The 24,716-nt window shown below is 45.2% G+C and overlaps 1 protein-coding gene across 6 annotated transcripts in view; it reads left to right on the top strand.

Moving 5' to 3' along the window:
- Nucleotides 1-24,716, top strand: part of GARRE1 (granule associated Rac and RHOG effector 1) — a 1,148,859-nt gene that overhangs the window by 98,957 nt on the left and 1,025,186 nt on the right. For all 6 annotated transcript variants that reach the window (XM_069639445.1, XM_069639428.1, XM_069639448.1 and 3 more), the window contains one exon: nucleotides 20,122-20,325. In XM_069639445.1, coding sequence (XP_069495546.1) covers nucleotides 20,122-20,325 — 204 coding nt within the window. The remainder of the gene's footprint in view (nucleotides 1-20,121; nucleotides 20,326-24,716) is intronic.

The raw sequence follows: 24,716 nt of genomic DNA, 5'->3' as shown, positions 1-24,716 counted from the left end.
ATCTACAGTGACAACAAAGGCTGGTTCATACTGTTGCAAGGCCAGATACAACAGCAACCAATCGCCTTGCTAAACATATATGCTCTCACCACCACCTTACGGCCTTCTTCTCATGCACGTTTACCCAATGCGCCCAACACATGCGGAACATTACATTAAACGGTGGGGATATGAACATAACTCTTGACCAGGACCTTGACCGCCAGGAGATGGCGCTCAACAATTCACTCCACCCTAAGAAGAGAGCGACCCTTCGCACACTAATGACCGACTTGAAATTGGTAGATGTCTGGCGAAGCACCCACACAAACCAATCCGACTTCACATTCTATTTCCACCGACACAACAGTTACTCAAGATTAGACTACTGGCTGGTGCCAGCTAATACGTTGCATATGGTATCTGGGTGTGACATTCTGCCGATTACCATCTCGGATCACGCCACAGTGATGCTACACATCTCAGTCCCCAATACACCTTGCAAACCCCCGGCATGGCGCCTTAACCTGCCTATCCTACAACACCCCGAGATCGTAGAGAAACTATGGGACGATATTGAAGACTTCTGAGAAAACAACAATACTCCGGGATTCACCCCATATAGGTGCTGGGATGCCTTTAAGGCCTTCTTAAGGGGACAATGCATCTCATACAAACAAAAAGAGTTGGGGGCAAAGGCGGCCCGACTAACTGAGCTGAAACACCTAGAAACATGACATAAAAAGTCCCGTGATAGACAGCTCCAACCCCAGCTCGAGAAAATTAGGAACGAAATTAAACAACTCTCCAGGACCAGAGCCCAAAACTCATACACAAGCTTGTCCCAGCAGTACTACAATGAGAGCGATAGACCCCTCCATATGATGGCCTTAGCCCTTAAACGAAGGCAAGCCACTCAATTGATCACTACTATTGGGGTCAGCGCAAACAAGCTAGTAACGGGGGACGTGCAAATTAACGCTAGGTTTGCAGAATTTTATCGAGAATTGTACATGCCACCAAACACATTCTCCCCCAGGCCATTGATGCCTTTCTAGACCATCACCAAAATAGCTAAAGACACGCTTGACAAACTTGATGCCCGTATTATATATGTGGAAATAACACAAGCAATTCCATCACTATCCCACGGTAAGGCCGCCGGCCCCGACGGGATACCAACTGATATGTATAAAAACATGGCAGAGGAACTGGCTCTGAAACGGGAAGCAGTCTTCCAAGAAATGCGGACCCAATACCGGCTCCCAAAATAAATGCTAGCGGCCAACATCATAGTTTTTGATAAGGGGGTGGGGGATCCTGAAGTATGCGGGTCCTACAGACCGATAACGATAATAAACTCAGATGCCAAAATACTGGCGAAATGCATAGCCCACAGAATAGAGAGCATCCTACCACAAAGACCAAACATGATTTATAAATGGTAGAAACTCCAGTGATAATATCCGCAGGCTACTACATGTCATAGTTGGCAATAGGGATCACCAGGACGCCATATTATATAGGGAGAGTTGGTGAACTGCAGGCCCTTTCAGTTCAGGACCCATTTGTCACTATTCACAAAGATGAGGTGGTTTTGCGCACACACCCATGCTTTGTGCCTAAATTTATCTCAAAGTTCCATGTAAACCAATCCATAGAACAACCAACCTTTTTCCAGAACCCCACTAAAGTGGCGGAAAGAAGCTTACACACACTGGATGTGAGGAGAGTGGTTATCTACTATCTGGAAAAAACAAAGCTGCTAAGGAAAACAAACCAGTTCTTAGTTTCAGTGGCAGCTGGCAGCGAAGGGGACCCTGTCTCTAAATCAACTATCTCCAAGTGGATCGTAAACTGCATCACACTGTGTTACACTCCTGCCAAGAGAGATCTTGCCTTCACGCCTAGAGCACACTCTACTTGGTGCACAGGGGCTACCATAGCATTCATTGCAAATGTTCCTCCTGGGTCCATTTGCAAAGCAGCAACCTGGAGTTCTATGCTCACCTTTACACAACACTACGGCTTAGATACACACTCTAGGTCTGATTCTCAGGTGGGACAAGCGGTGCTAAGACATCTCTTTGCTACTTGCTACTGTTCCTTCACACATCCCACCATCATCTCTGGGTACTGCTCGCTGGTATATGCACAGCATGTGATTCTAAGCAGTTTCACAAGCATCAGAAGACGTCCATTACTCGCTGTAATAGCATTTCTGATGATTCTGTCTGCTTAGATTCACATGCACCCCCTGTTCCTCCCCTCATGGAGTAGAAGGAACATAGACCTCTTACTCCTTCTCTCTTCTGTACTCGCTCACATGGTTTATAAGACTCCCTCACGGCAGAAAAAACCCAACCATATAGACCTCGACGAGCGAGCGATTTTGGGTACACTGCACATCACGTTAAGGATAGTGTTACAGTTATGCCCATGTCGACGTCCCCTTTCAATCTTCGAAAGTAAGATGCACTACTCTGCGATTACCACTAAATGTCAGATTATATGCACAGCATGTGAATTTAAGCAGATACAACCATCAGGAATGCTATTATGGTGAGTAATGCATGTCATGTATATATTTCGGAGGGTTCTAGATCTGCTTAGATCACATGCTCTGCATAGTCTGACATCTAGTGGTAGTTGCTGAGTATTTACAAGACTTCTTTTCGAAACTTAAAAAAAAACTTTTACTGGGCGTGTTAGTTATACTATGCCTAGTGTGAAGTCTACTGTACCCACGGTCCTTCACACGTCGAGGTATTTCAAATTGTTTCTTTCCACCATTGTGGTCTGGCTAATTGCAGAGTTCCGTTCAAGCTGATGCCTTTGATTATCTAAAGTTTATTCATAGACTTTCTCTTTCTATCCTTTACAGTCCGCCCGTTGCCGCTGCATCATAAACTGCCCTTTCCATTTACTATGGAAAATACCCCTTTTAAATTCTGTCCTACCTGCAATAGGAAGTTCCCTTGGAAGGATACGCACCGAGTGTGCAACTACTGTCTTCCTTGGGCTCACCCAAAAAAGATCACCCAAACCTTTCCATCCTAAGACTGAAAGAGTGCTGGACCAATCGCTGGACTGTCCGCGCAATGGAGGCCAAAGCCTCCATTGACGTGACGGTGGAATCCAGTGAGGGAAGTATGGGCGTCCCTAGTGACGCTGAAGGTGACCGAGGTTCGTCGTAAACCCATGTGCGGGCCCCCGACTCCACTAAGCAGGCATGCGGCTCTGTGACGGAGACTACGCCCGGCAGCCCAGACGCACACACTTCCAAAAACATTAAACACACAACTTATGGCGCACCGTCGAAGCCCACGCGGTGTCCGCAGAGAAGGCCTCTAAAACTTCCCTGTCCTCTGGGTCAATGCTCACGCTTTCGCCGAAGGGCAGGCCTCCGGAACTGGTGTTGAAACCTGCTTTAGGCACCTCAAACAAAAGGCCATGCTTTTGTGCACCGAAAGGCGCATCGGCATCCCCCAAGTCTATGCCGAAAATGCAAGAACTTATAAAGAAATGTCCCTGCTTCCCTTCGAAAGACAAAGCTGTTGAAATTAGTTAAATCCTCGACGCCTTTGCCACTCCTGCCCACTGTCTCTCAGTCTGCTGGTTCCTCCTCCCCTGCAGATACACTCAAAGGGTATTTGCAGCACAAAGACCAGACACCCTCTTAACACACTTCTACCCCTCAGTGTTTCCAATACCCACTGAGGGGACCCCTAAACATTACAATAGAATAATGAAGTGGATGTCCTGCTTAGAGAACTTAGGTCTGTTAGGGACTCCTCTCAGATGGGCGCTGCCAAGCACCAACCCCCTGCCAAAAAGCTACATCTTGACACCTTGCAGCCCAGCACTTCTGTCCAGGGCCCGCCATCCTCCCTTTATCAAGACCCCTTTAAGGTCATTAATGATATTGATCCCTCAGTGCCTCTGGATCCCAGCTCTCTCGGAGACCAGGGAGATCAATCCAGCCAAGACCAGTAGTAGACCAGTAGTAGGATGACTACATTTGTCATCCAGTCGCCTGACCACCAAGATCAGCCCGTGGCCGACTCTCCAGTAGATAATCAGATACCGAGCTGCGGCTATAGACTACCCAACACTTAATTATTGACCCCCAGGTGGACAAGGACTTTGTGGAGAACATTCTTGGTGACAAGATGTCCGCCAATAAGTTCATCCCCATTTTACAGTCCATCCAGAGGGGTATCAAGCCTTCCCTGCTTAAGCCAATCCTCACAAGGGCGGTTAACCCTCGCATGGCAACATGATTCAAGCCAGCACATATAGAGCCCCTGTACATTTGGGCTCAGCTCAAACCTGATTCACCTGTCACCACTTCTAGAAAGGTTGGGTCCTCAGTGGCCTATCAGGCAAGAATTGTTAATAGTCCACAGGGTTTAAGATTGAAATATAAAGAGCTAACTGGGAGGGAAAAAAAAGAATTTGCATCTGAGCAATGGGCAGGTTACATGGTACCCTGCAATCTAGGGGTGCCTGTTCCTTCTGGAAGCTAGTTACTGAGAAGAATTTGAACGGGGATAGAGATGCTATGCAATATTGATGAGACAGAATGGCGTACCCATTTCTCTAACCTCTACCAAGATGATACCCAACCTGTCCCTAGCTCTGTAGTTTACAAACCCATAACCCCAGCTACTTTTTCATTTTCTGTTGGAGATGTGGTGGTCGAACTTAATTACTCGAGCAATCACAAAGCAACAGGCCCAGATCTGATTCCAGTAGATCTTTTCAAAGATGAGGTTGGGATATGGGTACCAGTCTTGTGCAAGTTGTTCAACGCTATACTCCGCAGCAGTGGGATCCCAGCATCCTGGCATAGAGCAATAATTGTACCCATTTATAAAGAGGGTGGCAGAGATTCTCAAGCCAACTACTGCTCCATTTCTCTTTTGGATGGAGTTGGTAAGCTCTTTGGTAAACTAATACTTAAATTACTACAAGAGTGGGCGGACTGCAAAAATGTGATTACTTCTCTCCAGGCGGGGTTTAGGTCAAACAGGGGCAGGATAGACCACTGCTTTATTTTCTTTTTGATTATTGCTAAATACACAAAGCTAAAGAAAACATCCCACAAGCCCCCCCCCCCTCTTGCGGTGGCCATTCTGTCCTTTCACTGATGGAACTTGCAAGATCTGGGATGTTCGCCATCTTTTCCTCCCTCCAGTCGATCAATCAGTTCTCCTTGCTGGTCCTGATGGGAGGATTGGGCGGTACCCCGGGCCCCTCAGGTCTCTGCTCCCGGTCCCCAGTCGTCCTCCTTGGTCAGTCTCCATGGTTTCATCTCTCCTAGGATGATAAAGCAAAGCGGCAATACACATTCCTAGACATTTCTGCATATACATTTTATAGTCAAAACATTTGCGTTCTTATTTTAACCAAAACAAGATACAATTATAAGACATTTTTTTCGAAATCATAATATTTTAGAGACTATATGTGGGATATTTTAGGGTTGGAATTGAATTACTCTGGAGCAGTCCCCTCTGGTATTGCAGAGGACTCCTCCAGTTGTTGCAGAGTGTGTCTGGGATGGCAACACTTTAGCTGATTTTATATGGACCCACTTGTCTTCCCCCTCTGCCAAACCTCCTTTGGGGATGCGGATCTTGTAGGCCACAGGGGAGATTTTGTCTATAATTTCAAACGGTCCCTTCCATGTAGGCAAAAATGTTCGCTGTTTGGCCTGGTTCCTTTGGAAATTGTATAGATAGACCCGGTACCCCACAGTATATTCCTTCCCGGTGGTCTTCAGGTTGTAGTGGGTTTTCATGCTATCAGCTGATCTTTCTAGATTCTGCTGAGCATAGGCAAAAGCATGCTGAAGGTGTTTCCTTAAATTCTCCACATACTCATGAGTTGTGGAGGCATCTATCAGCTGCTCTTGGGTCCTGTAGAGCAGATGCAGTGGAAGCACCATCTTGTGTCCAGTCATCAACTCAAATGGTGACATTTTAGTTGCAGATGAAGGGGTAGATCTGATGGCCGTTGGGACCAGAGGTAATCGGATATCCCAACTTGGCTCACAATGGTTCGGTTGTATCTCTCCACTGCTCCAGAAGAAGCTGGCCTGTAAGCAATATGTAGCTTCCTTTTTACCCCAGTATCTCCCACATCTTTGTCATTACTTCACTGGTGAAGTGGCTACCTCTGTCTGACTCAATCCTTTGAGGTGACCAAAACGGGAAAAGATGTGGTTAATCATCAGGGCAGCTACTGTTTCTGCCTTGCAGTTTGGGGCCGGGAGACATTCCACCCACTTAGTAAACAAGCATGTAACGGTCAACATGTACTTGTTTCCTCTAGACGAGCGAATTACAGGGCCTACAAAGTCGATTTGCAAATCTGACCATGGCAGTGTCATCCCCCTCTTTTGGAGAGGCGCACGGTGTGTGAGGGATGATGGCTGAAATTGTGCACATGCAAGACACCCCTTCAAGTATTGGTCGAGGTCCTGCCCCATGTGTGGCCAGTATGCAACCTCTCTTAAGATTTCCAGTGTTGTGTGAAACCCCCTATGACCGGCGGTGGCCGCATCATGGGCGTGACTTAACATCAGGCTTCGGAATGAGGTAGGAACCACCCACTGATCATGGACAGCTTGGGATTTCCTTACCAACAAACCGTCTTGGATTCTGAACCTTTTTGGACATTTCATCAACACTCTTAGGTCCTCTTTCCCAATGTAATCTGTATCCGTCTGGGGAAAGTTCTCAGGGTCCTCAATGTGTTGGTAAAACTTACCAATGATTGGATCCCCCTTCTGAGCTGTAATCAAATCAGCATCAGGGGTCTCCTTACTCCATTGTGCAGTTGAAAGATCATTGTGAGCATTGGTCTGGGACGTAGAAATGGCAGTGACCTGGATTTCCCCCAACAGGGACTCTATTTCTATTAGATCCCTTTGGATGGCCCCAGTTTTGGCCAGCTGATCAGCTAAGTCATTTCCAGTTTTGTTTGGTCCCTCTACTTTGGAATGACCCTTGATCTTTTTCCAGTAGATGGTCATCCCATTCGATGTGACCAGATCATCAATGTTTTGGATTAGCTTCCCATGTTTCAAGGGTTTGTTATTAGCACATAACATGCCTCTGGTTTTCCAATTTACCAGGTGCTCCACGAACCCGTTCCGTACATAATCCGAATCTGTGATTATAACCAGTTCGTGGAGTTGATGTTGGACAGCAGTGAGGATGGCCTGATGCACAGCCATCAATTCTACCACCTGACTACTTCGGTGACCAATTTTGTATCCAGCGGAGGGTTCTGGGGACTCATTCACCCATGCATTGCCTACTTCGGCCACCAGTTCTTTCTCCCCGTTGTTGTCAACATGGTACGAGCATCCATCCACATAGACAGTGGGCATTCCCTCACACTTGTCTTCTTCAAAGACTTTGTGTGGGGAATTGAGGTATGCCTCCATGTTGTCCTTGATTTTTAGACTTTCGTCCTCGAGACAGTTTTCTCTGGCACAATCATGCAAGTCAGCCAGACCTTGCGCGAGGTGACTCTTCTTGTTTTGGCCATATCTGACCTCCACAGGAAAGCCTTGCATTGACAGAATCCAGGAAGTAATTCAGGAATTACTCACATTTCCGGCCCGGATTCTGTCACTCTGGAGATATTGCAGAGGCTGGTGTGGAGTCTCTACTATGATGTGTTCCCCCTGGATAAACGGACGGTAATTCTTCAATGCCCACACCGTTGCCAGGAGTGCCTTCTCACAATCGTTGAATTTTTCCTCCACAGAGGATAAAGTTTTGCTCGCATAGGAGATTGCTTTATTGACCTTGTCATGCTTTTGGTATAATACTGCCGTCAAGCACGTATTAGAGAACCCTGTCTCCAGGAAGAACTCCTTGTTTCTGACAGGGTAAGCTAGGCAAGGCGCTTGTGAGAGGCTTCTCTTGAGTTGTCTTACTGCCTCGGATTGTTCTGGACCCCATTCCCACTTGACGCCCCCCTTCAAGAGATGAATCAGGGGTCTGGTGATCTCGGCGTAGCCCTCAATGAATTTTCTGCTGTAATTAGTCAGTCAAGGAGGCTCCTTAGTTCCCGCAGAGTTGTGGGATCCTTCAGTTTCTGGAGTGCTTCCACTTTCTTTTCCTTGGGACAGAGACCTTGAGGAGTAATCTCATGCCCCAAGAAATTAACACGGGTTCTACACCACTGTGCTTTCTGAAAGGAAAGTTTTGCTCCGGCGGCCCTCAACTGTGTCAGAACATAACGGATCTCCGCTATGTGTTCCTCCACAGATGAACTTTTGATGAGGACATCATCTACATAAGCCAGGTTACCCCTCGCACCCAGGTCGGGCATGGCCTTATGTAGGAAAATGTTGAATTCATTGCCGGAGTTGAGGTATCCGAAGGGAGTCCGGGTCCATGTGTACTGCTGGCCTCCAAAGGTAAAAGCCAGTTTGTATTGGTCCTCCCTACTGACAGGCACGGTCCAGTATCCATTGGTCAGGTCTATTGCAGTGAATACTTGTGACCCCTGGATCTGGGCCAGCCCTTGGTCAATGTAGGGAAGAGGCCATCGGGAAGTATGGACCCGTTTGTTGAGCTCCCAAAGGTCGGGGCAGAGTCTCCACTGGCCGTTTGGCTTCAATATTCCCAGCACCGGATTATTGAAGGTGCTGTGTACTGGACAGATTATTCCCCGGGACTCAAGGTTCTTAATTATTTCAGTAAGGGACTCCATGGATGCGAGAGGCAAACGATATTGCTTCACAAACACTGGAGTCATTCCAGGGTCCGTGGGAATTGTTGTGGTGTGGATGTCGGTGCGACCACAGTCATATGAGTCTACCGCAAAGAGATCTTGGAAATCCAAGAAAACTTGTTTCAAATTTTGCTTCTGTTCCAGAGTCACACAGGCATCAGCTAGGTTGACTCTCTCCTCCACCATCTGCCTGAAGCCTGGAAAGGCTTCTGGTTTGGCTATCTCAGCGGCCTCCTCCAGCTGGGTGGAAAAATCCCTGGTCAGAGTGCTGATTTGGACTGGAGGCTTCAGGTGGGAAAGGCAGCCCTCATGGACCTGGAAAATCACCTCGTCCCCTCTGAAGTCACAAGTCACATCTTCCTTACCATAAGGGCAAGAAGTGTACACCGGGAAGTTCCCCCCATGCCGGGTGAAAATCTTGTCTGGTGTTGCATTGTCCTCACTGTCACTGTCAAAACAGTCCTTGGGGATCGGTCCTAACAGTTAATTTCCGAAATCAATGGAGAAATGTCGGTCATCAACCGCCATTCCAATGATGGTGCCTGCGGCTAGAGTAATACTCTGTAAGTCACTGTTATCCACCTCTATTGGAATGGTGTCATGTTCTATGTTGACTAATGGTGTTGGGTTTACCCCCAACCCTTGCTGTTGGAGAGAAGCATTTAGATGTATATAAGCATCAGGGTTTTTCAATTTTTGTCCTCTTTTAACTTTCACTTCCAGGGAGAATTGTCGGGTCCTTTCTGGGATGGTGACTTCCTCTTTGATCTGAATTTCAACTGCATAAGGTAGCAATTGAGCTGACCTAAATGCTTTTTCTGGATCATCAAAGCCCATGGGATTATCCGCTAATCAGGACCAAGCTTTGAAGTTTATTAGGTCCAAACTAATGTCAAAGCGATTGAGAATGTCACTGCCTAAGTAAAATGCGGCAGTGACGTCTCGCACGACCCAACAATTATGGACTATGCTCTTGTTGCCAATGGAGATTTTGAGCATGCACCTGCTTGGCAGGAGATGTTTGGAATTAGGTGCTTCCAGGTCCATTTCCCATTTGTCTATCAGTTTGAATGTGGGAATGGCTGGATCTTTTGGGAGTTGGCGGAACATGGCTTCGCTGATGAAGCTCTTACCGTTGTTCACACACACTCGAGCGAGAACAGAGTCCTTCCCATCATTTAACTGAACAGGGATGAACAACTGCTCTCCAATTTGCTGAATACCAGCCAGGCTCTGAGCTGATTTCACATCTTTCTGGACTATAGGAGTGGGAGTTTCTGATTGTGGATTAGTAAAGGTTATTTTCAGAAATAGAAAGGACCCACCATCACCAGTCTGTTGTCCTACTGCTATTACTGTCACGTCTGGAATTTGGTTGTTCTGGAAGTGAAATTCTACTTGGTCAGATTTTTGTTCAACCATGTGGCATGTGCCGTTTAAACTAACATGGTTGACACTCTGTTTTAATTTTATTGGTCGGCTAGTCTGGGTTCAGAGGACCTTGTTTACGCAATCTATTAGGGATGACAACCTTCTCAGGCGGTCATTCCCTAGTAAACAAAGGGTGCCCTCTGGAGTCACTACTATGACCGGGTGTTTCACCTTGTGTCGCCCAATTTTAATGTCCAAGTCTGCAGTCCCTTCGACGGGAATTTCCTTCCCGTAAAAGTTCTGCAGTTGTCCAGGAAGAGAGGTGAGAGGAATACAGTAATTCTCCCCCTTCCTGCATTTAGTTCATCAAAGGCCCTTTTGGACAGAAGGGTAGCTTGGGATCCAGTGTCCACCAGTGCCGAAATTGTACCCTGCCCCTGTACTTGTACCGGGGCATAATATCTTCCCTCCTTCTCCTCAAGAGCGCACAGATAATGCACATTTTTGGACAACTGGTGGGCTAACTTTCTGGTTTCGGACATTGCTAGCGAAGAGATTTGGGCAGAATTCTGTGACGAGCCAGGGGAATCTGAAAGAAAAAGTTGGCAACTGGAAATGGTTTCGGGTTCTGCGCCGCCCCCCCCTTTTTGGAGGCAGTCATCAGGATGGGTTTGACCCATGGGATTTTGGTATTGTCGGTTCTGGGATGAGATGATGGGCGGCGGTAGCTCAGTCTCCACATCTCCCCAGTCTGAATTGGCATCCCTTGGGACCCATTTTTCCTTGGGAGGAGTTCCCCCATCTTTGAAGGAGAAGATCCTTTTCCCCGGATCTTCTGAGGATCCCTCTCCCTCAAATTGGAAGACCGGTACCACCTCCACAAAGTGGGTCTGTTTGGGTCCTTTGTTTCTCCTACCCCCCCTCTGCGCCTTGGGAGGCAGGCTTTCAGGGGCAGGAGATTTTGTTTCCGGTTCCTGGTTTTCCAGGGGCTGTTTACAAGTTGGGAAGGAAGCTTCCTCCAAGGCTTTACACCCCCCTTCCCCTTGTGCCTCCTCTCTGGGAACCGGTGGGTTATCAGGGTGCTGCCCCCGTCATTGTTCTGGAGCACCAGGTCCAGAGTTTGGGGCATTCTGCGGTGGCATGCTCATCTGAGGGTTCTGTTGCGCCCTCAGTATGTGACCCAGATCTCGTGCCATACTTTGGACCTGGCGCTCAAGTTGTGAAACCCGCTCAGGCTGATACGGGGCTCTATTTTCTCCCCTGGGCTGATCCCGGGAAGGATAGCTATCCCTTCTCTGGTAATACCCCAGATTGGGAAGATTTGGGTACTCCTCCACCCTTGGCCTCCCCTCTCCCGGATTAGGTTGTCTGGGCTCAGGGAATTGGGGAAAGAAGGATGGATGATTTTGGGGCTGGAAATTGGGTGGATACCTGGGGAAAAAGTTCTGCCCAGGATTTGGTGAATTTCTGCCCTCCTCGGGGAAGTTAGGAGGGAAGTTCCCCGGTTCAGGTGCTTGGCTGGATCCCCCCCTTGGGCTGCAGGAGTCCATACATAACCCAGGATTGGTCGGTTTCCCTTGTAGTGGGGACTTACATAGTCAGGGGAGCGGGGACCCCATTTGTGGGACTACCTCCTCGACCCCCTGTCTGTGACTGGCCCGAGGGCCTTCTGGGCTGTGAATTATTTGGTGCAGGCAGGTTTTTAGGCCCCCCCATCTCCAAATCTAAAACGGGGGCAACCTTTACCTCCGCCACCTTGGCAGCAGCAGGGATGCTGTTGGTTTTGGGGTTTTTCGGCGCATTATTTTTATTTTCGATGGGCTTCTGCAACTCATAGATCTGGGTAGCCTGTTCAATGACCCAGTCTAAAGATCTTTTCTCATGAAAATCTCTCACGAGCTGGGTCATTATGTATTTGGGTAAGGCATGGAAAAACATATTGATAAATTCTCTGCTATCCGTGCGCACCCTTCTGGTGGTCTGCGCAAAAGCACGCTTTAATTCTTGCACAAACTCTTGTGGGGCCTGATCCTCCCCACATTGCAAATTGTAGGCTGCCTTGCAAGCCTCTTGAGGATTTCTGTGCACAGAAAAATGTTTCAAGATGGCCGCCCTGTATGTGGACCACCTTGAATGGTTTTGATCCTCAAGCAAAGAAACTAGAGTATTCTGGTGAGAAGGTCCATTTGACGTACTATATGCAGCTATTGCTGTCCTTCAAATGGAAAGTCTCCATCATTTGCTCATAGAGCTCCAAGTGTTCCCAAACAGAATACTTGGCGTTCTTATGATGAGGCGTGATGACACTCCTTATTGTCTTTGTTTGTTTCAATGGGTCCTTAAGCAAGGCCCTTTTTGCCTTATTGGCCTTTTTGGTTCGGGTAACCCTGGTCCATTCATCCTCCGACTCAGAAGCGCTGCTTCCAGAGGTGCCCGTCTGATCTTCCAGGTTTTCCCGGATTCTGCGAGCCTGGGAATGGCTGGCAGAATGTGGGGACCTGGTCTCCTGTGTCCTGTAATGCTCAGAGGAGTCTTCAGATCCCTCCTTGCTGCCAGGATTTGATGGGTACCCCCTCCCCACTGACCTAACTGGGCAGAGGCTTTCAGGATGCCCTTAATGGGCCTACTCTCCTGGGGTTCTGGCCTATGAGCCCCATACTTCTAGCTGGATAGTAATCTGCCATCCCCGTGGCCCTGGGCTCATGTGCGCGAGGGGACATGGGGGTGGCAGAGTCCAGGGACTGGGAGAGATGAAGGCCTCTGGTACTAGGGCTCCTGAGGTTATGCTCAGGAGTTTCTCTTTCCCGGCGAACCTCATCTCTATCCGCCCCTACTTCCTGTTGCAATGCAAGAGCCTGCTCTTTCAGTTCCTCAGTTAAGGCCTTACTAGACTCTATCAACCTCTCCTGCATGGCTACCTGTTGCTGGAGCCTATCATTGTGCTGACAGAGAGCCTAATTTTCTCTCTGTGCCTCCTGATTGGTCCTGGAGTACTGGGCCAGTCTCTGCTGCAGGAGGGTTACCTCCTCAGTCCCATCCCTACTGGCCTGCTCCTTTCTTGCCAGAGCCTCCTCCACCCTTCTGGTGTGATCTAGCAAGCCCTGATGCTCTTTTTGGAGGTCACCCAGCCCCTGGAGGGCTAAGTGATTTTCTTCAATTTTTCTTTTTAAATGGCAGACTTCCTGGCCTAAGGTATCCCTTTTCTGACCAAGAGCCTGCATTTGTGACGCCAGGTCGTCCCTCTGCCTTTGAAAGGCACCAGCTTTCTGGCGTTCTTCATCAAACTCTGCCTGGGTATCCAGGTCTTTCAAAATCAATTTATTGCTTTCCTCTTTCTCTTTGTCTAATTGGATTTGCAGGGTGGCTACCTGCTCTGTGCATGCCCTGTTGAAATTGATCTGTTGCTCCAGCTTTTTCTGGCTCTGCAGTAAGGAGTCCAAACTGTCTTGGTGCTCCTTCTGCAAAGCCAGAATTCTGGTATCCTGGTCTGTCTTTTCCTGTTGCAGTATACATGTCCTCTTTTATTTTAATGATATACTGCCTACTATCATTTTCTGACTCCTGGCTCCTCTGCTCAGAAGAGACCAGGTCAGAGTGGGCCTTTTCTAACGCCATCTGTTGCCTATTTGCCAGATCCTGGCCTTCAGCACATTTGTCCTGCATGGCTCCCATATATAGATACAAATATGCCGCTATCCTGGCAATCTTATTATGTTCATCTTTGGCTTTAGGGGCCATATATAGTTCACTCAGGGCCACATGTGGGGACCCTGATCTCCCCATATATCTGACCCTGTTTCAGTGACCTGTTGCGCGATTGCCTGCAACCAGACCGTTTGGTCCTGATGAGTCCACTCACCTCTCACAAATAGCTTATGTAAGAAGTGCTCTCTGGCTATTTTCATATCTACCAAGGTCGTCATTCTGAAATTTGAGTTCCTTCCTGACTTACAGAAGTTTGTATTTTATTTTGCAAAACAGACAGTTTCCTTAGAGCGTTCCTTTGAGGGATGCTTTCACAGCGTGGTGATTTAACCGGATATGTGTATCTGGTCAGTTGGCACACTGTATTAATCTCCACAAGTGGTAAATCTAACCCAGAATATCCCGGCTCCGAGCCCCCACTTTTGTAAGCGATATTCAATCAACACTACAGCTAAGTCAATGCCTAGTCTGGGATGCTGAGAAAAACCCCTTATTGATGTATTTTTATATCCAGTTCAGTACTGTGGATGACAACCCTTGTATAACACCCCCCTCTTAGAATCCCCCTGACCCCATTGAGCCAAGAAGTAGGTTTGTTTTGCAAATTTAAAAGGTTTTTGTTGGACAATTAAACAATATATATATATATATATCACACTTTATAATAAATTATATCTGATAGTACACTTAGAATATGACCGTGATCAACAATGGATAATGTTACAGGGGTGCACTGATTTGGTTACTTAGGAGTAGTGTAGAGGATGAGGTAGCTGAAAATGCTTGATGGTTTCAAGGAAATGCAAGGTGGAATAAAATGCAGTACAGAAATAACTTATGATTTTAGCAAAAGGTAATAGGATCACTTTTTCTTTTGACAATTCACTCCCCCCCCCTATGCAATACAAGAAATGGAAGGAGAGCACACAGTCTTCAAGAATCCCACAAATCACACTTTATAATGCAATACACAGTTCCAGTTCCCCCAGCAAGCTTAGAGAAAACGGGGATGAGTTTTAAACACAGGCGAATTACTTTAATGTGGTTTGCAAGGAAGTGAAAAGGTGCTAAAATTGCTTTTAATTCCCTCTAGAGGTTCAGGGTGATTGAGAGATGCTTGTTGGTAAACAAAAGAAAGAATGGAGCTGCTATTTTGACAAGTGGAGTAATTGAGCCAAAATCGCAAATCGCGGTAAATTTCGCGAGTGCGTAAATCGTGATTGTGGAAAAAGTATAAGGTGGTTCTTGGTTTGTTGGAAAGCCTAGAATCACAGCTTCAAAATGAAAGTTAAACCACGTTCCTAGCCCAAACGGTGTCGGAGATACGGACGATTTAATAAAAGTAGATTTTCAGATTTAAAGTAAAACTCAAAATGGCAGGTGACAGCTTGCAGCTGCAGTATTGACAGGTGACAGTTGTGCAGCTCTAAAAATGACAGATGACACGATTTCTAGGAGGCTGTTCTACTTAGGTTAAAATAGTTTGGATTAGATTATTTTAACTAAGAGATTGGTTCTGCACAGTGCTGCTAGGTACTCACAATATCAATTTGAAATAGGCCTTGTCACGGTCTGGTCAGGTTGGACGGGACTTCCGGCGGGTGGTTCTGAAGTCCCGGCTATCTGGGTCAGCTCTGCTCTCTGGGTCTGTCAAGCACCGGATCTGCTCACAACGGTCTGGTTTGTGGTTCCCTCGGGTTCCGGATACAGCACTGCTTTCTGGATACTGCTACAGGTTCTTGCAAAAATTCTTGGCAAAAATTCAAACAGCTCGCCCGGCTGTTGAATAGTTTGGTTGGTTTTGATGCCTGCTGAAGAGGATGCTGCTGGTGCATTCAGGCCTCTCTGCTACAAATTCTGGAGTTAATTTCTGCTACAGGTTCTGGAGATTGATGGATTTGAAGTCTGGATCTCTGGATGTGAAGTCATCGGTCAGCATGCTCCGCAGCAAATGGAATTGAATGTCTCTACCTGTCTCAGGAGTCTCTTTTTATGTGTTTTGGAAAGTGGGTGTGTGCGTTGGTCATAACTAAACCTGCCCCTCTCACTTATCATTGGCCAATTCCTCCTTTCTCCCTTGATTGGGGGAAGGAAATGTGAGTCATAGTGATGCTGTAGGTTTTATGGTCAGAGGAACCTCCCCTTGACAGATTGCACACACTATTTCTGACCCAAATACCTATTTATCTATGTACCATTTTTCTAATATTATAGGTCCAGTTAACATATTTTCTGTAGCACCAAACCATCCGATCCCTGTCTTTGTACAATGTCGTGTCCACTGATGACAGAATTCTCCCCTTTTCATCCAGATAACGACCTCTAAACCTTTCCAGATTTTACACAAATGTGCACCAGGGATATGGGTTACAGATGATAAAGTGTCAGATTTTTAACATGCAGACATTTGGAGTAACAACCTTTTTTCCGCTACTATCCCCAGGAACATACAACAGGGTCCTAACACCTCTTAAAATGTGCACAGAAAAATCACAAGAATAATGATATTACTTCTATAATTTTGACCAGTCCGCACTATGAGTTATCTATCTTTTTAAAATTATGCCCTGGTCAAAAAGGGGTGTGGCTTCCCACATCACATGGTGGAATAACTGGTTTATCCACTTCCCCCAAGCTCAGCTTGCTAGGAGAGGCACTGCCCCTCCCAGTTTCTCCCAAGAGGAAGCCACTTTACGACGCCCCCAATATAACATTTGCCTGAGTCAAGGAAGTTGCATTGTTCTGTCCCTTCCAGTTCCCAGGTGCTCCAACCCTAATCTAATCAGAGAGGCGTCAACTCCTTTTGGCAAGGGGCAGCAGGATGCAGCTAGGCCTGGGAAGAGTGGCTGAGCAGGTTTCAACTCTTGTCAGGGGTAGTTGTCGGGCAGAATCCAGTTTTATTAAGCCAGGTTTCAGCTAAATGTCACTTTTTGTTCCCAGTTTAAATCAAACTTAGAATGTTTACATATACATTAAATAATGACTTACTTCAAGTCATTTCAGAATATAGTTTTACATTGTATCCACCTCTTAGCAAGTCTTTCCTTGTCCTGGTTTTGTTTCATTTGTTCAGTTTTACACAAAAGTCTGGTGGTTTTAAAACGCCGGCTTTCTGATAGTGGTGAGTACCGGTATTTCAACCATTTTTGGGAATATGAAAATGAATTCCCCACAGTTCTGAGTTGCTTTTTGGCAATCAGCATTGCCATTCCCAATGGTTTCAGGCTACTGTGTGTGTAGCCCAATGGTGGTTTTAGGCAGTGCCCTCCTGTGCTCACAACATAGGCAAAAATGGGTGGCAGCCTATTCTTCATGTTTTCCCTGTGCACTCTGGGGAGTTCTGACCATCATGATGTTTTCCATGCCAGTACTGCACAGTTTTATGGTAGGGCTTGGATTCATGGGTAAAAACATCCCACAAAATACAGGCTCACCTTGAAACAAATAACCTCCTCGGCCTCAGACAATCCGGGTTTAGAAGCAGACATAGCATGGAAACCGCACTAATAGAACTTAACACAGATCGATGACCATAAAGACAGAGGCAACATAACTCTCCTCGTGCTGCTAGACTTATCAGCCGCGTTCAACCTAGTTAGCCACAAAGTCCTATGCAACCACCTGACCTCCTCACTCCACTTCTCTGAAAAAGCCACTGCCTCGATACAATACTTTCTAGACAAAAGAACAATGAGTCTTCTCTCCCACAGCTGCGGCCGACCTAGCTCCAGTAACATGTGGAGTACCACAAGGGTCCTGCGTGTCACTGACACTTCATAATATATTCACCAAGCCACTGCTTGATGATTTGGATTGCCTGGGTGTCACCTACACTAACTATGCAAATGAAACCCAGGTCCTCATCCCGATCTCTGGCAACTACAAGGACTCCACATTACTGAACAAAATCTACCTCATCATCCAGACATGGATGGCCACACCTGGCCTCTCCCTCAATGATGAGAAGACCGAACTGCTACTGACCGGCTTCCAACCTAAACAAACTAGACACATCCTTTAACTCATTCACCATAGACGGCATAATCATCCCAGTCTCCAGAAATGTCAAACACTTGGCGTCCATCTTGACTCCACCCTAACGTTGACGAAACAAGCGAATACTACATCCTCAGCTACAGCGTACACTTGTAAACTAATAAATTCAAGCAGACCATTCCTCTTCCCAGCAAGCTGCTTTACTGAAGCCAGAGCGCTTATATTATCCAAACTGGCTTACTGTAACATGCTCTACCTAGGGACCAGCAAATGCAAACTAAACAATCTTCAGGTCCTTCAAAATAACAGTCAGTGCGGCCTCCAACATACTCAGATCTCACCATCTCTCTGAAGCAGATGTAACTTCCGTTGGCTATCAATCACAAACAGAATTTCACTCAAAACTTGACCCTCACACCCAAATGCTTATCCATTTCAGCACCTGATTACCTGGTGTGCAAATTCACCAAAAGGCAATCCAATCGACCTACTAGATCAGCCCAATTTAACTCTCTCTTAATCCTCGGGTACAACCGCCGGCAGAAATCCGGCGGCAGCAGCTTCCTTGTCCTTGCCTCCAAATTATGGAACTCCATATCTACTAACCTAAGATCTGAACCTTCATTCACATTATTTAAAACTAAAACCAAAAACTGGCTTGCCTCTCCGGAAGCTAGCCAGCCTCCAAACCAAACAGTGCCTTCTTCTGTATATAACTGTATTTGGCTCATGTAATGTTCTGCTTTTGTTAGCTGCTCCTTAGCCTTTAATGTATATATCGTTGCTTTCTGCTCTATGTATGCACTCTTTCACTGTAACCTTGCACTAATGTAACCGAAACAATGCACCCAGATGCCCAAGGGCTAGGTGCGCAATACATATAGATAAACACAAATACAAATTCAGAGCATGGCTGCTTGGAGCGCAAATCCTGGCTAAATAGTGTTGTGCTATTTGTGACTATAGGAAAGGCGAGGGTGTGAGAAGTTTCTCTCCTCACGATACTTTAACTATTGTACGTACGTTGTTTTCCGAATCTTTAATATTGAAATATTGAGACAAACCCGTTTGTATTTGGTATCAATTAATTTTAGTCTTGTACTTATTTTATTGCAGTGAGTGATTTTACAATAACCGTTTTAACCTTATTTTCCTCTTCTTGACCATGTATTGCCTCCATCCTGAGTCTAGGCCCAAATTATACATGCTCATTCCTTTATGAATTTTATGATTGCAATGTTTATTTCTATTTAACTGAATGTACTTTTATGCTTGTGCAACTGAAAGAAAATTGTTCAAGTATAGTCTATCTGTCTAAGCAGTTTTAATTTTTATTAAGCCCTTTCTGCCTCAAGACTTGAGGGGGCCACTCTCCCATATACAAACATGCCATGAACTGATAAACTGCAAATAAAAGTCCCTCTATGTTATTTACTAAGGAGTTTACATTTCCAATTTTCAATCAAATGGGAAGTGTGCCTGAGGTAGATCAACTACACCCGTACAAGGGCATTATAATACATTGTTGCGGATCAGTGAAAATAATATGTTAAGCTAATTGTTCGGTCTGATTTGTTTGTCTAATCAACTGAAGAATATGTATGTTGTTTTAATTTAGATATGAACTGTCTTCCCATAAAGAATTGTCTTGCCAATGTTTTTTTGAAAAAGTAAGCAATGTTTATAATCAGTGAGTGATTTTACAATAACCGTTTTAACCTTATTTTCCTCTTCTTGACCATGTATTGCCTCCATCCTCAGTCTAGGCCCAAATTATACATGCTCATTCCTTTATGAATTTTATGATTGCAATGTTTATTTCTATTTAACTGAATGTACTTTTATGCTTGTGCAACTGAAAGAAAATTGTTCAAGTATAGTCTATCTGTCTAAGCAGTTTTAATTTTTATTAAGCCCTTTCTGCCTCAAGACTTGAGGGGGCCACTCTCCCATATACAAACATGCCATGAACTGATAAACTGCAAATAAAAGTCCCTCTATGTTATTTACTAAGGAGTTTACATTTCCAATTTTCAATCAAATGGGAAGTGTGCCTGAGGTAGATCAACTACACCCGTACAAGGGCATTATAATACATTGTTGCGGATCAGTGAAAATAATATGTTAAGCTAATTGTTCGGTCTGATTTGTTTGTCTAATCAACTGAAGAATATGTATGTTGTTTTAATTTAGATATGAACTGTCTTCCCATAAAGAATTGTCTTGCCAATGTTTTTTTGAAAAAGTAAGCAATGTTTATAATCAGTTTGTTTATATACGGATATGTTTTTTTTTGCTTCTTTTTTGTAGGTGCTTGGTCGATGTTTCTTGACTGTTATGCATGTCCACTTCCAGTTCTTGTCACAAGCTTTGCAGAAGGTCCAGCCAGTGGCACACTCATGTTTTACAGAAGCTGTGGCACAAGAAAGAAAGACTGCTTCTGGAGGGGCATCCCGTTCAAGTCCGACTAGAGAGCTCGATGATGCAGTGCGGTCATGGAAAGGCGCTGCTGAGGTAAATATCTATTATTTCACCAATACATATTTTGATTTATTTTTGCCTTCTAGTGTGAGAAATTTCATTAAGACTGGTCTGCTCAAGCCGTTTAAGGTTTTCAAGTAGGAATGACTGACCTTTTGCATCAGATTTGTGATCAAAGAGTCTACAATGATTTGCATCCACTCCTTTTTACTGGCAGATATTGGAGACTGTCTCTTCTCGTGATTAAGCAGCCCTGCATTTATGAGCACTGCAGCAATCTAGAGTAGCATGGATGCAAGTTTTATCAGCATTTTCAAATCTGGTTTTTCGCTATTTAGATTTAATTGGATGCAGGGATTTTAGCATGGTGATATCAGACATTGTGTGTTGATCTTCTCTACAGTGATAGGGGGGCAGAATTATACTTTGTAGCTGATTTTAGGATTAACTGACCTTCAAGTGGAACATTAAGAACACATTTGCCAAACATTTTACACAATGATCTTGCCTGTAGCACCAGACACATTGGGCCTCATTACGACCCTGGCGTTAAGGGTTTAACAGCGCCGTAAAAAAGGTATCAGCGCCGTTAAGGGTTTAACGCCTGATTACGAGGTCCCTTTGCGGGACCCAACCTTAATGCCTGCTTTTAGCAGGCGTTAAAGTAGGGTGCCGCAAAGGGACCTTGATGCTAAGTACGGTGCCGCAATTTGCGGCACCGTACTTGGAGCCTTCCCCATTACCATTGAGCCCTATGGGGCAAAAATGGGAATGGGGAAGGGCACATGGTGAATGGGGAATTACTCCCCGCCAACCTTGGAATGGGGCGGTAATTCTGTCATTCACCATGGCGGACCCCGGCATGGACCATGGTGCTTATAGCACCATGGTTTAGCGCCGGGGTCGTAATGAGGCCCATTGGCTTTAAAATGTCTGGGTAGTGTTTACTATTGGTCACCCAAGACATCTTAATTTGTAAAATGTGTGACTGGCCAGCAAAGTTAGTTTCATCCTCTGTAGAGAAATCTAGGTTTGATGACATATCTGAGCGAAATAATTTGCATTAAGGATTCAATGGACATAGAAGTTTACCGTGAGCAAACAGGACTGAACCCTTGAACTACGCACAAGACTGTAATTTATGGTGCAAGACAGTCCTGCTTGAGGTTCACTGAATAAAGCATATGTTAAATACATACATTTGTGTAAAATAGTAATTAATTTTAGAAACGTCATGGCATATTGTAAATCATTTATTTTGTTATGATTATTTTTCTCATCTCTTAGAATGCATTTTACGTTAAGGATTCTTATAACATAAAGCGAGCCAGCTGCTTTAGCTCAAGTGGAAAAGGTTGGGGGGGAAGAGGAGAGTTACATACATACCCTTGTGGTTTAATGAAAATGCCACAAGGATGGTCTGGCTGTTTCCCGACCTTCTGTCACACATGGAGGCCTTAATTGGCAAGCATGTGATATTGTACTTGGCAGGTTAACATTAGTTGGTTGCATTCTTTGATGGCTGTTTTGACCCCCTCAGAGGAATGAAAAAGAGTCCTGCTTGCCATGATTTTATACTGTTCTCGAACTTGTGGGAAAATGTGAGGTATGATTATAGGGACCAACATACCTTACAGATGTATAGCTTTTGCTTAAAAGATCCTGATTAGCTTACCGCAGGCATATACTTTGGGCTACTTTTGGTCCCACAGAACTGTTGGCACCATAGTAATAGATATTACACGTGTGGTAAATTTGGAATTTTCTTAAATATTCGTCCAAATCCATTTTTCTGATTGTGATTTTAAAAGAAAAAATTTTTAACGATTTGAAATGAGGGACTATGTTTTAACAAGTTACTTCGTACCTTTTGGAATACACAGTACCTCACTCAAGTGTTGGTTGTAGGCATGTTATTCCGTAGATAATTCACTTTGCTTTTAGTGTGTGTAATTTTCACAAGTATATCAGGATTTCCATTCTTTTATACCTTACTACATTTACAGATTTCTAGAATGTGCACACAGTTTCTTTCAATGCTCTTGTTCAATACCTCTCCTATTTTCTACAAAAATGGGCATTGCTAGCATCTCCTGTTATGGGTTTGCTGCACATAATATAATGAATAGATACAAATCAATTTTTTGTCCAGAAAAGAGAGAACATTTCCATAAAAGCAGATACACATATTTCAATACATTAAAGAATGGGTATATCAACTGTAAACTAAAAACCATAAAACAATGTCACCAGAAATGCTGATTTCTGCACCTTGAGCATTTACTGTGGTGTTGATTACTGACTCTCTGTGCTGCCCTCCATTTGAGGAGACCAAAAAGGTCTGGTCCCTATTGGTGCCTCTGTCTCTATCTGTCTCGCTCCTCTTTGCTCTCTCACCTCTTTTCACTCTTCTCTCCCCCCTCTTTTTTTTCCTTTCCTTTCTGTCCCCCACCCCCTTTCTCAGCCAGACTACTTCACAGGTATTTTGATTGTGCATAGAGAATACTGGTGAGAACCTGCATAGAGAATACTGGAACAAATACTCTTGGTACTTATCATCCAGCACTAACAGAATAGAATGTGTACAGACCTACAACCGATATTCAACAGAGATAAGAATTTGAGAGACCTTGTCAAGGAAATTCTCTTAATGGCATTCAAGCGACTGAGAAATCTAGAAAAGTCTGTGACCAGAAGTGCATTTTCACTAGATCAAGAGCAAATGAGACCTGGAACATACCCAGGCGAGGTTAGGAGATGCATAACCTCCCAACATATCTGCTTTATCAACCTCACTGAACCGAACAATAAAGATACAGAGGCCAGGCAATGGTAAATCAGCCATTAATATATATCTCATCCAGCTCCAGAAAAATCTACAAGGTAAGTATGCTGGCTAGTCGTGCCAGGAGTCTGCATGAAAGAATGCATCTGTATAGATGCACAGTCCTGAGCCAGCAAACACCAGTGGGGCACAATTTAACCCACGATCGGCAAACACATCAGTATGTGTAGCTGATTATTCCAAAAGGTAGCATCGCAGACACCACATGCAGAAAAACATTGGGTCCAAGTACTTTCTGATGCTCAATCTAAACAGAGGTCTGAGCAAAGATATAGGTTTTATGATGCAATATGGCTGACTTGAGACCAGGGGTATCAAGACTGTGTCAGAAGACAGCCTGCCAGTTCCACCTTTCACCAAGCTATAGGACAGTACGGTTCAAAACACCAAATGGGTGAGGGGACAAGACATGGATGCCCAAATGGTTGGCCTCCGTTATCGAGCAACACTGGTCTTTGTACCATTCATAAGTGGGTAACTTATTTTGTGTATGCCACATTATATGCAAACCAGAAAGACATTTTCAAGCATGAGGCACACGGAGGTAGCATTGACCATTGTAAACAGATTTTGCAGGGGGTCACGTTGTATTCATGCAATAAGGTTAAGGAACTCTATTGAAGTTACTGCACAACCCTGCCACTTCAGGGAGGCTTCAGAATGCATCATTTTATCTGGCTGAATGGTGTAGCACACCGTATTGCCAAGTGCCCTTCTTAAGTTTCATTGGACATTGACATCACTGTAGGCAATTCTACAGGTGGACATGCCAAGGTGATGCAGACAGTTTTGTTTAGGGTAACTAAAGGGCGGCTGCAACAATAAGATTTTAAGTATACCCATTAACATCCGAAGATCTAACTGGTTATATAAAATGCGCTACAACATCAATGAAATAACATATCCGAAGGTTCACTGGCTGTTTGGGGCTGCGTGTGGACTGCACCCGACCCTGCTACCTGCTACTTTGGACCTGCCCTCCATGCTGTGGAGATAACCTTGTTAGTGTAAGCATGTGGCTGAAGGGCGCAAGCTGTATGGAGCTGCCTGGGGTCTGCTCTTTTGGAACTGCCCCTCTCCCTATTATAGGGATAACTTGATCATCATAAGCAGCACGGCATACGCGTGTGGCTGTAGGATGCTGGACTGTTTGGATGCTGGTTAAGACTTATAACATTTGTTTTCTGGCTGCATGTAGGAGTGGGGTGCTGTCGCAACCAAGGCCATGACAAATCAAAGCTCGCTGGAACCAGGAAAAGTTACACTCTTTACCCTAAATAATCCCACTCACTAAGGAATAGGACACTCTCGGAGAGGGTTTGCAAAGGGCAGGTAACGGGACCCTCGAGCGCACTCCTGCGTTGCCACAAGGAAAGCACTCTGCCTGTGGAAAGATTTGTGGCCTCGTCATACAACTGGGAACGTGGCAGAGCGCCCCAGCCTCCAATGTGATTGGTATGCCCTAGCTTACCATGCCAGAAAGGAGGCCTGCGGCAGGTGGCAGTTCACAAGAATCCCCCTGCGGAATGCGTAAGTACCCCTTCTATCTGTGAACAGTTTATCATTTTAATATGGGGGA

The sequence above is a fragment of the Ambystoma mexicanum genome, chromosome 1q (assembly GCF_040938575.1).
Source record: "Ambystoma mexicanum isolate Mex_15411 chromosome 1q, UKY_AmexF1_1, whole genome shotgun sequence".
Classification (NCBI taxonomy): Eukaryota; Metazoa; Chordata; class Amphibia; order Caudata; family Ambystomatidae; genus Ambystoma; species Ambystoma mexicanum.
The sequence above is the reverse complement of the archived record's forward strand: the minus strand, read 5'-3'. Positions and strand labels throughout refer to the sequence as shown.